Raw genomic sequence first — 14,372 nt, 5'->3', positions numbered from 1 at the left:
GTATCCACTTTCTAGCTAAGATTAAAGAAACTATCTAAAATAGCCTCAAACACTTCAAAAAATATCTTACAAAAAACCAAACTAGAAGGCTAAAAGATTTAAATAAGCCAGACTAATTTCAAGACTTATAGTAGTGGAAGAAAACATGAGTCAATGTATAATCACATACAGAACAAAAAGATGACATCAGCCAATGTTGCTTACTGAGATAAGACACAGAAATCAGATTTTCTTCTGTTGATAAGCAAACTGGCTTAACTGATACGAGGGAAGGAGAAGACTTGAAATACCACAAAATGCTAATATGATTTTTGAAAATTGTTTTCCATGACATTCCCTATGTAAGCAAGATAAATACAGTAAAGGTGAAATTGGTAGAAAATAGTGTACAGTTGTATTGTGATATTTGGGAGTAATTCTTTTGGCAGAAGTATCCTGCGGGGTATCAGCCAATATTGTACAAGTTGATTTTAGCCAATGTTCTCAGCAAGTTGGATGAACAGAATTTCATAGAGTCTGCAGAAGACACCGATCTGGAATGGGTTGCAAGTATTTGAAAGGATGGGATTAGAATTCAAGATGTTCTTCTTATATTACTGAATTAACTTCACTGCCTTGGCATTACTGTAAAAACTAGTTCTATGTCTAGAAGAAAGAAATTAAAAATGGTAAAAAAGTGATTAGTTAGCAGTAAAAGGCATATAGCATATTTGAAATTGAAAGCATTGTAGATGGAATATTAGTGCAAAAAAAGCTACTGTCATTCTGGAAAGTATTAGTATGTGTCATATGTGAGACAGACATGACTCAGCTTTATGGGCACCTGTTAACTTCAGCTGAAGTTGTTTTTCCAGTTTTTGGAACCACACTAAAAGTAAACAAATTGAAGAGAAAGAAGATGACAAAAGCCAGAAGCAGCAGAGATTCATAAAACAATCTGTGAGGATAGACTGAAAGGATTTGGTTTGTTGTGTCTTATTGAGAGAAAAAACTAAGGAGGGAGGTGGTGACAGTAGTTCAAATGCATTAGAGTATAACAGTAATACGTTTTCTTTTCTCCATGGCTAATGATGTTAGTTGTATATTAGAAGTCAAAAAAAGGCAATAACATATGCTTACTCACAATTACAAAATATACAAGTAGCATTCATGTAGCAAATACTATAAAGCTCAGCGTATTTTGTTCTGTAATATAATTACCTTTTTTTTTTTTTAACTGAAGCAACTCAAAGTCTCAAGATAATTCTCATGAAAGTAAAGAGACTGACCTTAACAAAACATTAAAAAAATGGTTATTTTCCCCACTATTACCTTTTATGCTATAGGTACAAACAAAATCAAATTACACACTGTTTGTTTCAGCTCTGCCTGAAAGTAATAATAAGTTGGAATAATTATATATAAACACCAGAGAGACACACAGATGTTAAGAGCTATAGACTGGTACATTGGAATTCAAAGCATGACATTTGGTTCTATTGGACTTTTTCTGCCCTAATAGGACATGCATAAATCCTTCTGAATTCCACAATCCCTTTCTATAGTTAATAGGAAAAGGCAGGTCTTCTTGTCCTCTCCTTTTATTTTTTTATAAAAGAAAAATTTCTAGCAACAAGCCTTTTAACATTCCCAAACAAAATTCCACTACTTTGTTTGAAGTATCTTCCCTGCCTTATGGATGCAAAGAAGCATCAGCTCTATCCTGTTTGTGCTAAATGGAACAGGAAGATCTACAGGTTAAGATTAAAAATGGCTTTAGTTTTTACTCATCCATTTTATACATATTCTTCTATCCTGGTTTATTTTACATCTGATAATAAGTTCACCATGTGTCTCTCTATATGCAGCTGATGGACAAGAACTCCCTTGGTGAGGCTGCAACTACACTGGTGATACCTAGAGCTATACATGGTTTATGAATCTATGATAGCATTGACAAATCACTTGCTGCTGTTTGGCCTCTGATCAAGAAACCTCATTTCTCAAAGAAAAGAATTGGAGTCAAAAAGGTGTTTTGCCACAACACATCTCCGAGATTCCACTGTAACATAAACAAGTCCAACTAACTTCAGTAGTCAATTCCAGAGAAGCTACTAGCATATCAGTCAGCAGCTTGCTCTTTGCCACTACTTAATCAGTGAAAAGAGATTACAGTCTTTTCTGTGTTCAACAGGGTTTTCATTTTTTTCTAGTTAACTTTCATCTTTTTATACACCATATTCTTCACCATAGTATCAAGAACGTTTTTAAACAGCTCTGTCAGCAACACAATTAGAAGACATGGGCTACCTAGAAAACCCTCTCTTTACATAGGTTTTAATCTGAAAATTAGTAAAATTTTCAGTGGAGTGAATAAGAGTTTTACATAAGGCAAATGCAGAATAAAACTCTCTTACAAAAATGGTACGTATTAAACAATATAAAAGTGCATATGTCTGTATGTATGTGTCTATTTTTCTTGCTAGAATTATTTATATCAATCAATCCTGTCTTTATATTCAGGTTTACCAAAACTGCTGATCATGCAATCTATCTTAAGAATACTCTCTACTGATCAAGGAGGCAAATCTCATGGTTGACAAGGTTTCATCAGTTTCAACAATAATTTTGCATCAGCAGGAACTGGAACGATATCAGACATTTTCTCCTATTTAGAGTGACAGGGAGACACAACTGTGTAGGTGCTCCACTGATCACCTGGAAAATGTGCATAAAGAAAAAGTCTGGCACCTGTCCCATGAAAGTAGTCAGAATTTTGCTTTGGCAGCAAAACAGAGAATCTCTTTAGTTTCACACTTTATTGTAATATTATACTTCCCCTATAGATCAGAGGAAGATTTGAGCATATTTATGAACGTATGTTTTCCAAGTCATTACATTTTTTAAAGGTATGTCTAGATATTTTTTCAGCCAGTTGCTTTAACAAGATTCCTTTTATCCTGAAACTGCATTATAAAATGATGCAGCGTTATTTCTGCTTCTAAAATACAATGATCTAAAGAAAAGGCTTAAATGTTTTAGAAATAAAAATAGAAAATATTTCTTAATCTTGGTAATAAAACATTGATTTGCATTCATTTCCACAGCAGAACCAGTATAAATAAGTCCTTGGAACTGACATTCATGCTCAGGTTTTCTCTTAGCTCTAGCAAATTTATTTTAAATCTGTTTAAGCACAAAAAAGCCAGGCAAATTGCATGAATATTAATCAATCTACATTAATTCTGAAGTCAGTGAAAATAGTGTTAAATAGTGTCCTGTTCTCATAAGGAGTAGAGTAGTAGAGACTTTCTTCTTTATGAAGGAAACTAGCAGTTTTAATGAATTATTTTTCCTAAAAAAGGAAGTCATTCTCTAAACAGGAGTGGTTTGGTGTGGTTTGTTTTGGTTTTTTTTGTTTGTTTGTAAAAACAGTCAAAATATGGATGATTTCTGCTAAACTTTACTGGTTAAGTGGGGGGTTTTGTGGGGGGTTATTTGTTTGTTTTGGGTGTTGGTTTATTTTTTGTGGTGGCGTGGTTTTTGTTGGTTTTTTTGGTTGGTTGGGGGTGGGGGGCTGTTTGATGATTAAAGAATAGGTATAGGTATTCCAGCAAAGGGGCATCTGATAACAATAGAATTTTTTTGGATTCCCAGACTGTTACAGAAGTGTATTTGTAACACATGTTTTCCTGGTATAATGCACACTGATTCAGTAAGAGTTACTATGCTAAATTGAACTGTTGATCTTCAATTTATTTGGCTACTATCCTTTTTTCAAAGACATGCAGTATTACAATGTAAGATTTTTGATAAACATGAAGCCTGTAACTACAGAATTAAAATACAGCAGACATAAGAACACTATTATGTTTTCTGAAAGAGGTATTAAACTGCTTTTTAAAGAATTCTTTCACTTAAGGTTTCTAAAACTTGGATTTTTTTTTTTTTAACAGATCTTAGAAAAAACATAACTTCTTGTTAATAGGGGTTTGCTTTTATTTGAATGGTGAAAGTCTCTAAGATGATGATCACTACTCTCAGTATCATTTCCCTTACTCTAATCCCTCTTTTGGTGGATTGAACATGTAGTAGCAGCAAGCAACTGATGCAGATCATCCTTTCATGAAGTCCTAACTTTAGAGTAGGTGGTGAATGTAACTACTTGCTCTTTATTCACAGGAAAAAGATGGATGTTTCATCTTTATCATTAACTGATTAGATTTCCTCACATTTTTCTAAAGCAACCTTTCTACAATTCTATTAATCTCAAGTTGAACAGACTGCCATTTACTGTCTTAAATCTCTGATATCCCTTTTCCCCACCAAAGGGCAGAAGAGGAGCAGGAAGAAAAGGATATAAAGACTTATGCCTGACTCCAGAGTGAAAATAGTGGCAAGGGGAAAAAAAAAAAAAAAAAAAAAAAAAAAAAAAAAAAAAAGCATAGACTCTTGTGTTTTGTGTGCATGAAACACAAGCATATGCAAGAGAAACTCAGTCAAATCATTATATATTGTTTCATCTGCAACACTTTGACTGAATTCATGGAGTTGTTAATAATTCTTTAGAACACTATTTTACTTCCTGTAATATTACTGGAAGATTTCCAAAGTGCATATAAATATAAATATGTATATATATATGAAAAAGGATTTTCTAGAATTTTAGCTAAGAAGGTTGAGTGCAGGAATATATTGTATTTATCGATCCCTACCCACATAATCTGAAAATGTATTTAGTTTCTCCCCCACTTCAGCTTCTAACCCCACAAAAAAAACACCAAAAAACCAAAGTTAAAGATATCCATCATTTTGTTTACCTGACTAAAAGGCAGGCACAAACATGAAGGAAAGAAAAAAAAAAAAAAAAAAGACAGTTGGATAAACTGGATTTTTAAATTCTGTAGTTCATTGTCATCTCCAATACAGCACAAAAATAGATTCCTTAACTTGCAATAAATCTTGTTTCCTCAGCACCACACATCTATTCAAGGATATCCATTTCTTCCCCAGCCTGTTTACACAATACATCTGTTCCATTGTCCCTGTCTTCTGATGTGTATATGGAAGGGAATTACACTGATGAAAAGCCTCTGTAATCTACCTGTTTACATTATTTACATATGAAGAGCAATAGATGAATCAACTCCTGTTGAAAAGTATTATGTCCCCAAATTCAATTCTTTATACCTCATACATTAGATGAATATATATTTAATTTTTTAAACATTGCAGATCAACTATATCAGCCACACAGCATACATAATCAGCCCTTATATTAATGAAGTCTTTCATCACTGCAGGTTAAAAAAAAAAAAAAATCTGTTAGGGATATGGTAGAATACAAAAATATCCTTGTATCACAGAATACAGTGGCTTCAGTATTTTGAAACAGAACAGAAAATTCTGGGGCTTGGTATTGCTGTTAACTTTTATTAGCTAAAAGTGTTCCTGTCTGGGCTATTGTTTCACTATGATGCAAAGACTAGTTGCAGTATAGTCACTCATTAACAACTTTTTTTTTTCCCTTAGACTATGCCTGAGATTAGAAAGATGAGAAATGCCATTAGGCTCAGTGAAGGAAAACCATCTGAAAGAGATCATGTAAAAAAGAAGTTTCATTATTTTGTACAAGGTGATGCTAAACTCAAAGGAAAATTGAAGTGTAGCCACAACTCTGTTTCAGGCCTTCCAGTGGGGGCTTCTGGTGAGTGTTTACAGTGAAGTATACCTAAAGCCATATAAAGTATGTCAAACCTATATCACCTTAAAGCTGCATTAATTCAAGACAGCTTGTTTAGATTTAATTATGCCTAAGCCTTCAATAGTGCCATGACACCATTATTCACTAACGGATAAATATAAACTTAAGTTTGTATTTAATTTTTTAACAACAAAACACTTGAAGAAATGAAGTGGTAATGACAACAGAGGAGTCTTATAGATTTCAAAGCATTTCCACAAGAGGACAAACTCTTACTTTTGTTACAACAATGGCGGACTGATTAAATGGGAAAAGATGACCATTATCAACAATCTCTTTTACACTGCAGTATGAACAAGACTGACTGGCATTAGCTGTTAGTACTGGTCAATGAAGTAATTAGCAGCTCAGTTTGGCATAATACATGCAAATATACATGTTCATTTTTATTAATTGCTGTAGTATTTTTATACACTAAACTAGAATACTGCCATCTGACTAGACATCCTTCCTTTACTCAAACTGCACCAGCAGCCTGAGAAGGAACTTTATTTTTAAGGAAAAAAACCCGCAAACCCAAACACAATTCACAATGTTTTAATCAGTTATCATAGTTATCTCAAGCAATTGAGAAATAAGATGGGATATACATCTACTTTTAATTTCTCTTTCTACAAACAGTAGTCCTTTCTTAGAGCCCACTTCCCAACACAGGTAATGTAGACTGAGCATAGAAGAACTCTGTAATATTTAAAAGCAATTTATCTTCTAACAGGCTTCTTATGTCCACGTTACCGTCACCACCAACGAATATGAAATTGCAATGACCAAGGTAACAGTTTTATTTATCTTGTTTCCATCTGAATAGCTATAAAATGACTGATTCATTTACTAAACAATACCAGATCAATTGGTTTTCATCTGGGCCACAGCACTGATCTTTTCAAGTCCAAATCCAGGTTTTGCGTTCACATAACAAAGCTGGTACAATACTATTAATTATAGTTATTAGTTACTAGTAACTGTGCACCTATACAAGTGTATTAAAACCAAACATGATGGAGGTAAAACATAAAGGAAACAAAAGTCTAAGTACCACAAGACAAGGTTAGATTAACTTCTAAAGCCTATACTCTTTGGGAAAATACAGATGACTCAGGCAGTTCCAGCAAATAGTTATTATAAAAAAGCTAGAAAAGCTGTCAAAATAAGAAAATATATACTTGTTTCAAAATAGTGTAGTTTGAAATACACATTAGTAATATACTTATTTTGGTGACACCTTTTCTTAATGTGGAACCAAATGATCACACTGCAAGGGGAGTGTGGTAATACATTACTGGTTCCTTTGGTTTCAAACGTTAGCATCACATTTCCTCCTTCAGGCATATACAAAATAAGACTGTATTGATACTGATCTCCAAGTTCTGTTCTTCAGTTAGACACCACTAAACGTGATACAAATCCTTCCTATAAAACAATAGAAAACCCACTTTCATCCACTGCTAAAGAGGCAGCTCCCATCCCTGGCCCCTGTAATCTGACTTCCCACTGTGTGTACATGCAGAGAAAGCCGAGTTCACCCATCTTGACAGCATAAACAATCTACAGGTTACTCTGTGGCAGAAAATTCAGACCAAATGCTTTTTAAAATCTGACCATTCACCAAATGATCAGTAAGATCTTCATCAACTAGATCAAGAAGCTATTGCTTATAAACTACCATTCACAGAAAGAATCTATTTTATCATTAAAAGCAACTCAGAACAGTGCATGCAACTCCGGAAGCTTATCCAGAGTGATAGTTTCATCAGGAGAGAGAATTATGCTTATTCTAAGGCACCTGTAAAAGATAACAAGATAGGGATGGAATGAAAGAAGCCATTAGGGAAAGAGAAAGCTAAAAAATAACAAGTGAGAACTGGAACAATAAATAAATAAAAGGGTAAGAGTTATTCTCGATTACAGTGTACAAAAAACCCCAAACCACTGGCTAGCATTTCTCTGATATTTTTCTAAAAAGCCATCAATCCTTCTATTAATATACATGCATCATCACAATGCCTCTATGTCCTTACAGAACTTTAAATCTAGAATTACTCGTGTACTGCTCACGATGCCTCTCATCCATATACCCTATTACTTTCATTCCAGTATGTCTCCAAAACCACATTGTAATAAATAATACATGAGCAATCAGCCCATACTGTATTTTTTCTCTCCAGCTAGAGAGAGAGAGAATAGGACTATCCAATGGGCTTTTGTGCGCTAATAAATTATTCATGTACCAGAGTTTCAATGACCTTACCTCATGTGTTACTAGAATGAAAATAATAGCATTCTAAACCTTTCTTTTGTACTAAATTGGAGAAATAACACTACTGTATTATCTGGCTATATCTCTGGTTGGCCAGAGTGCTGTCTACCTGCTCCTGCCTACATAGAGAGATGAAAAAATTCATTAAATAACAGGTTATGCTTTGGTTATATAATGAAGATTAATTCAAGGAACTTGATCTGCAACTAGTACTTTTCCATCACAAATAAGAAATCAGAAGTTGACTGTGAATCAGTTATAGGGGTAAGATAACAATAAAAAATAATAAATCATAAAAGTCACGTAAACCCTAGATCAGCTATTACTCACTTTTCTTTAAAGTTATTACTGCTCCTGAAATATTAAGAAAACCCCACACAGATATAATACCCCAAACTACTATTTGCTTAAATGATAAATTAAGTATTCTCTGGACATGCATGAATACACACGTAAAGAAGACAAGGCAGGTTGTGAAAACTGAGATGCTACAAACTATATATTTTGTGTATTTTGCCCCTTACGAACTGATTTACAAAATGTCATTTCCTATACTAAATCAAAATTTCTGAATTCAAGTAATAAACAGAAGTTAAATGTGTTTTGTCCTAGAGGACAAACTAACATTAAGAGGACATCCTTCTTCAAAGGCTGTACACAAAGTATTCAAAAACAGTATTTCCTTATCACAGAACAGTTGAGGCTGGAAGGGACCTCTGGACGCTATCTTGTTTAACAACCCTTCTCAAGCAGGGTCACCTAGAGCAGATTGCCTAGGACCATGTCTAGATGGATTTTGAATATCTCCATGGATGGAGATTCCATCTGCAGATTCCATTATCCGTGAATAGACTGTCTATAGTATCAGTCAACCAGGTCACTGAAAGTAAAATCAAGAAAGATTTGACTCCAATAATACTGCATGTCACTCCGTAGAAGTAGTCTTTCAGGTAATGTATTCTTTTAGTAGATTGCTCCAGCTAGGAAATATATTTTGAAAGTTTTAAATTCTGACTAATTGTTAGATGTTCTGTAAGCATTAAAAAGTAAAACATCATATTCATCCATTAGGTATACAACACAAAAGACTGTTTTGTTAGTAAGTATTGCCAGGTATGCTACAGGACCTGAAGATACATTTGTAACAAACCAGTTAGTGACTGCTGAGGCAGAATCCCCGATTGAAACACATCCTCCCTGTTGGCGTGGAAAACAAAGCGTGAAGAGAAAGCAGAACTGCTACTCAAGAGTCAATGCATGCTGTTTTCAGAATAATCTGAAAGGCAGTGTTGTTGTAGCAGTTCATCTGTTAATTCCCTTTAACCTCTTGCTGTACTCCCTTCTCCTTTATTTCAGTGGAAACAAAAATGGAGGTCCTAGTACGACATCTTATAACCATGCAGATGCTTTACACCCCATAGACTACACCCAATAACAGATTTTCATAAACTGGCCTTGGTGTCAGTTGGCTTCTCTGTAAATACAGTATAAGAAATGCTTCAGTAATTCAGAAGAAAACAATATCAATAGACTAAGAAACTGAAAGAGGTCTTTCACCTGCTGGATTAAAAGAACAAATACATTTAATTCACAGAACTGATCATATGAGATGTAACATCAAAGTTAGTTCTCATTTTCTAACAGCCTATCTTATCTAATAATGTATACGAATGCTCAGACTTTAAATAGTGGAACCAATCTGGGTTTCACTATTTTGGGTCTTCCCTATGTGCTTTCTTGAAATAGATCCTCAGACCTTTACATTCCTATTGTACAATAATGACTACGTAAATGACTGTGGTCCCCCTCTCCCATGCCTCAAAAATCATGAAAAAGTCATGAACATACTAGCTATTGCTAGCTGTTTCTTCATACATACAGTGTCTAACAGTACTGTAGAAAAATATCTGCAAAATGCAAATCTACAATCTAGTGGCATTATTTGAATGTAAAAGTAGACTTTTAAATAAACCTTCATATTAGCAATACTTAATTGCTCGTGTAACATACTTTCAACTTGACTATAAGTACATTGTAAAAGTAGTTGTACATGTACAAAAGAAACTTTATGGTAGCTCAAGCTTTGGATGCTCATTACTAGTAAATACAATCTTTGGCTGAAGGCACAATTCTTCATCTTTAAAATGAATATATCAGATGATTATTTTTCCAAAGCAGATAAAGAAAGCAAAGATTCAGTCAAGGTGACAATTACCATCTGGCTAGCTACGGTAATTATGTGCTTCCAATTAAATGCACAGTAATATTATAACATTAGCATTACAGTGTATGTTAATATTGAAAATCACCATATTTGTGTACTACTAGAGGTATTAAAGTTATGTATATGAGTTTGCTTTGAAGTCTGTTAACAGAGAAGATAAAGATCATGAATAAATCTGTGTCAACACCCTCTGAGTTAAGTTCCTTTCTACCACCTCTTCATACATGGATGCTACCATTTACACTTCTTTTCTCTTTCCTCCACACCTTTCTTTTCCCTTTTTTGGGGACTGACTACTTGTTTGAGGGCTTATTGGGAGTACAACTAAGAACAGAAGTAAAATCAGTTTAGACTTGCACTCTCACAAGTACATAACAAGTTATAGGTTGCATACAAGATGTGAACACTGCTCATCACGATGAATATAGAACCAGCCATGCCTTGAAAACTGTTAAAGAAAGCACTGTAATATCTCGTCATTCTGGATGGAATGAATGTGAATACATTTATAAAGCTGTAAGAAAACCAAGAACAGTGTACTGTTTAGCTCTTTCTATAAGATTTAAATCTTGCAAAATCTAATTTTCAAGTTACTGAAATATAAAGCAATATAATTGCTTAAAAACATATTTGACTAAACATATTCAGAAAATTCATTCAGAGCAAACTTGTAAAATTTTAGCCTTTTGACTTCCATGGGACTATTTCACTCTATGAACAAAACCAGACATAAGCAGAATTTTTGTCACCAAATTCAAAGGAAGCAAGATCAGGTACGATACAGAAATTAATGTCCAACTCTAGTAAGAACAATGTTTTACTTAAAAGACAATATTAAAATATTATTACCTCCAGCAAGGATCTTCTCTTCCAAATCATTCATTTGTTTCTTGTACGCTTTTAAAGCAGCTTCTTTAAATGATGGTCGTATTCTTTTTTTCTTCGGAGTTTCAGTAAGCATCTCCGGGACATTCTGATTTTCATCTTCCCTTACTTCTATGTTAGCAGCCATGACACTTTCAACTTCCCATATCTCTTCACTGACCACACTGTCAAACTGTGCATCATATTGCTTTTCTGGTAGTACTGCATATGGAGTTTCATACAAAGGCTGCCCCAGTTCATATTCTTGGACCTGCTCACTAGTTTCACTACTATTAGTTCTATTTTCTAGTTTAGCAAGGACTTGTTCCATTACTTCCACATAGTCTGTTTCATTCTCACCAGGTGGTTCAATTAAGTCTTCCCCATACTCTGCTTTGTAGCAATAAGGCTCGGCATAAACATCAGAATCAAGTGTTGTACTTGATTCATTTGCTGTAGACTGAGATAAAGTTCTAAACCTTCCCATGAAAGATGATCCACTGTCTTCATACCCACTTAAACTTTGTGTACTTTTATTCCAGACTACTTCTAAAGCTGACTTAGCACGTTGAAGGGTGGATCCAAATTTAGGAAAGCTGAAAGTCTTATCAGAAAGATCTATGCTTAATCGGCTATGCCACGATTTAGGGGCCGTTTCTTCCGAGTCATCGCTTGGTAGTTCACTCTGACTTCGGAACATCATAGGCAATCTGTTTTGATTCTGATAAGGGGAGATAGAATTTGTTTCCTGATAGTCATCATATTGACCAGTCCACTGACTTTGTGATTCGCTATTAAGGCCTGGACATGATGGAGAAGTACCATCAAGGGTAAAATCATAGCTTTCAGTATCATATTGGAGGTCAGAACTTTGGCACTTTCCAAAATCTGTCTGTTGATCTGAAGGGCTGCTCATATCATACACAAAAACTTCCTGTGTAGATGAGTCTAGGCCCAAATCTGCCCCTTGTTCCAACTGATTCCAGTCTTTCCATGGGGAAAGATCATCATGTAAAGAAAGCTGAGAATCACTATAGTGGCTTCTGTCTCCAGATGCGCATATTATTCCATTGCTTACTCCACTGTCAACAGTTTCTGTGTTCTCTACTTCATTTTGCTCTGGATACTGTTGCATACCTTGGACTAAAGTCTGTTCCTGGGAACTGCCATACCAGTTTGTAGAATCATCTTGCCTTCGCTGCCAAAGTTCTCGATCAGAAGAAGACAATAGTGAACTGCCATTTGTTCTGCTAAAATACTGATTTTCTGAAAAATCCTCAGAGTAAGACTGACACAATTTTGAGAAATCTGACTCCGAACGGCTAAGTTTTGGTGTTGCAAAGTCATTCTGTAAATGCCACAGAGGAGTCATGTCTGAATAATAGGTCTTTGATTGTTTTTCCATGTTGCCAAATTCTGGTGACTGATTGCCATAATTTCTTCTGTTTGAAAACGTGCTATTATCAGCAGTTCTATTAAGGTCTTTAGTATTTGGGGACTCAATACTCCCCTTTGTAGAGCTTGTTTTTATTTGAAGTGCTAATTTAGATATCTTTGTGTAACTGTTCTTATTTATATCTGGTTCCAAGTCTTTATCACTGTCAGGTGACTCCCAGTCATGCATTTTCATTTTTGTCTCCAAAGTTAAAAGCTTCATATCCATACTCTCATACGTCTGAGAGGAAGGTAGTGCCCTTTCTTTTTTGTCTTTCATGTCATGGGAAAATATATCTGTAGAAATTCCAATGCCAGTTCCCTTAAGTTTATAAGACTTCTTTAAAATCAAATCTCTCTGGTGTGATGACTCAAAGTAAACAATAATGGGTCTTGGCTTTGCATTTGGACAGTCTCTTTGTTGCCCCAGTCTTTGGGCAAACTCAATTTTAATAGTGCTTTGTGCCTCTGAGAACCCCATTTTATCTATTAATATTTTGTAAACTATGCTTTCAGTTTTTTCAAGCCCCTCTTCAGGCACATTTAGAAACCTAAGACTGGCTTTGTTTCCTGGATGGCCTATCTGCTTAATGTAGTCATGTATGTCCCGAGTTTCTCTTCTGGACTGTACGAATCCAGTTCGCAATTGTTCAATTTCATTTTGTACAACTTCTACACTACTAGAAATTTCATCAATTGATTGTTTCAGAGCATTAACATGCCCTCTTAATTCAGAGAGTTCTGTTTCAATTTGACTTATTCCCTGAAGCTCTTTAAAGATCATTTCCATAACATCATGGGTTTGACTAATACAACCTGTTGAACTAAAGCCAGGTTCAAGAGTATTTGATTTCTGGTGACGGCCAGTTCTGTCTAGAGATTTACTTCTTAAGCCCCACGTTTTCTTCCATGTACTTAGTTCTGAATCTGATGAGACACATTCTTGGCTCTTCTTCCATTTCCTTAGTTTTCGTAAAGCTCCCAGCTTCAACGTGTGTAAAGTGCGTTCTCCATCTGAACTTCCATCAGAAGGTGCAAGGCTGCTTAAGCTTTTTCTGTTTCGTCTCACAGGCATTGTGTGTGATAAGTATTCGTTTTTCTTGCTATTACTTTTTACTTCACCTAATGACTCAGAATATGAGCTATCACTTGAAGACAGATCTTGAACTATATCTTCATTATTATTGTTTGTTACAAAAATATGCTTTTGCAGTCCATTGGCAATAGCAACTCTGTAACTGAATGTTGGAGAAAGTGAAAATTCTCTATTACTTTCCTCTTCTTCAGTTGATAAGTTGCGAGCAGATGGACACTTGGTAATCTTCTTAACAGTGCTTTTTAAGGTATTTGAAAATTTTGGATTTTTTGTTTGTCCAATCTGAGTTAAGACTTGTTCCTTTTTGCTCTGACAACTCTCTTTCCTTTTTGTACTATTTCCCAATTTCTTTGTAAACATTCCTTTGCAAATCTTATATATGTAATATGAGATCAGGCTCTTTAAGAGGGCAGAAACCATGGAGTGTAATTTATATTAAGCCGTTTCCACAAAACACAATTTTCGGTCCAGACAAATATTTGTATCTCCAACAGGATCATCAGCAAATATTTCATCAACAGAGCCTATAGACATAGAAACTACTGATGCTCTGGTATCATTTGACAGAAAAAAAAAAAAAAAGAAATCACACATCTGCTTGTTCAAAACCAAATCCTGAAGGGGTTTTGTATGTCTTGCAAAATCTCACTCTGTTGCACATGGCTTCTTGAAGTGTCTAAAAAGGAGGGAACGACATTACAATTGCTGCCAAACAAACTTATCATTCAATAATACTGATGTTTTTTTAACTGGG

At 34.8% G+C, this 14,372-nt stretch overlaps 1 protein-coding gene across 5 annotated transcripts in view; it reads right to left on the bottom strand.

The window, feature by feature from the left end:
* Positions 1–14,372, bottom strand: part of UNC13C (unc-13 homolog C) — a 203,899-nt gene that overhangs the window by 179,846 nt on the left and 9,681 nt on the right. For all 5 annotated transcript variants that reach the window (XR_008238255.1, XM_052807837.1, XM_052807834.1 and 2 more), the window contains exon 2: positions 11,074–14,294. Coding sequence is in view for 4 of the 5 variants with exons in the window: in XM_052807837.1 (XP_052663797.1) it covers positions 11,074–14,038 (2,965 nt within the window). In the remaining variant the exon portion in view is untranslated. The remainder of the gene's footprint in view (positions 1–11,073; positions 14,295–14,372) is intronic.

This window comes from Harpia harpyja, chromosome 14, assembly GCF_026419915.1.
Source record: "Harpia harpyja isolate bHarHar1 chromosome 14, bHarHar1 primary haplotype, whole genome shotgun sequence".
In the NCBI taxonomy this organism is placed as follows: Eukaryota; Metazoa; Chordata; class Aves; order Accipitriformes; family Accipitridae; genus Harpia; species Harpia harpyja.
Note: the sequence above shows the minus strand (reverse complement) of the source record. Positions and strands in the feature narration are given on the sequence as shown.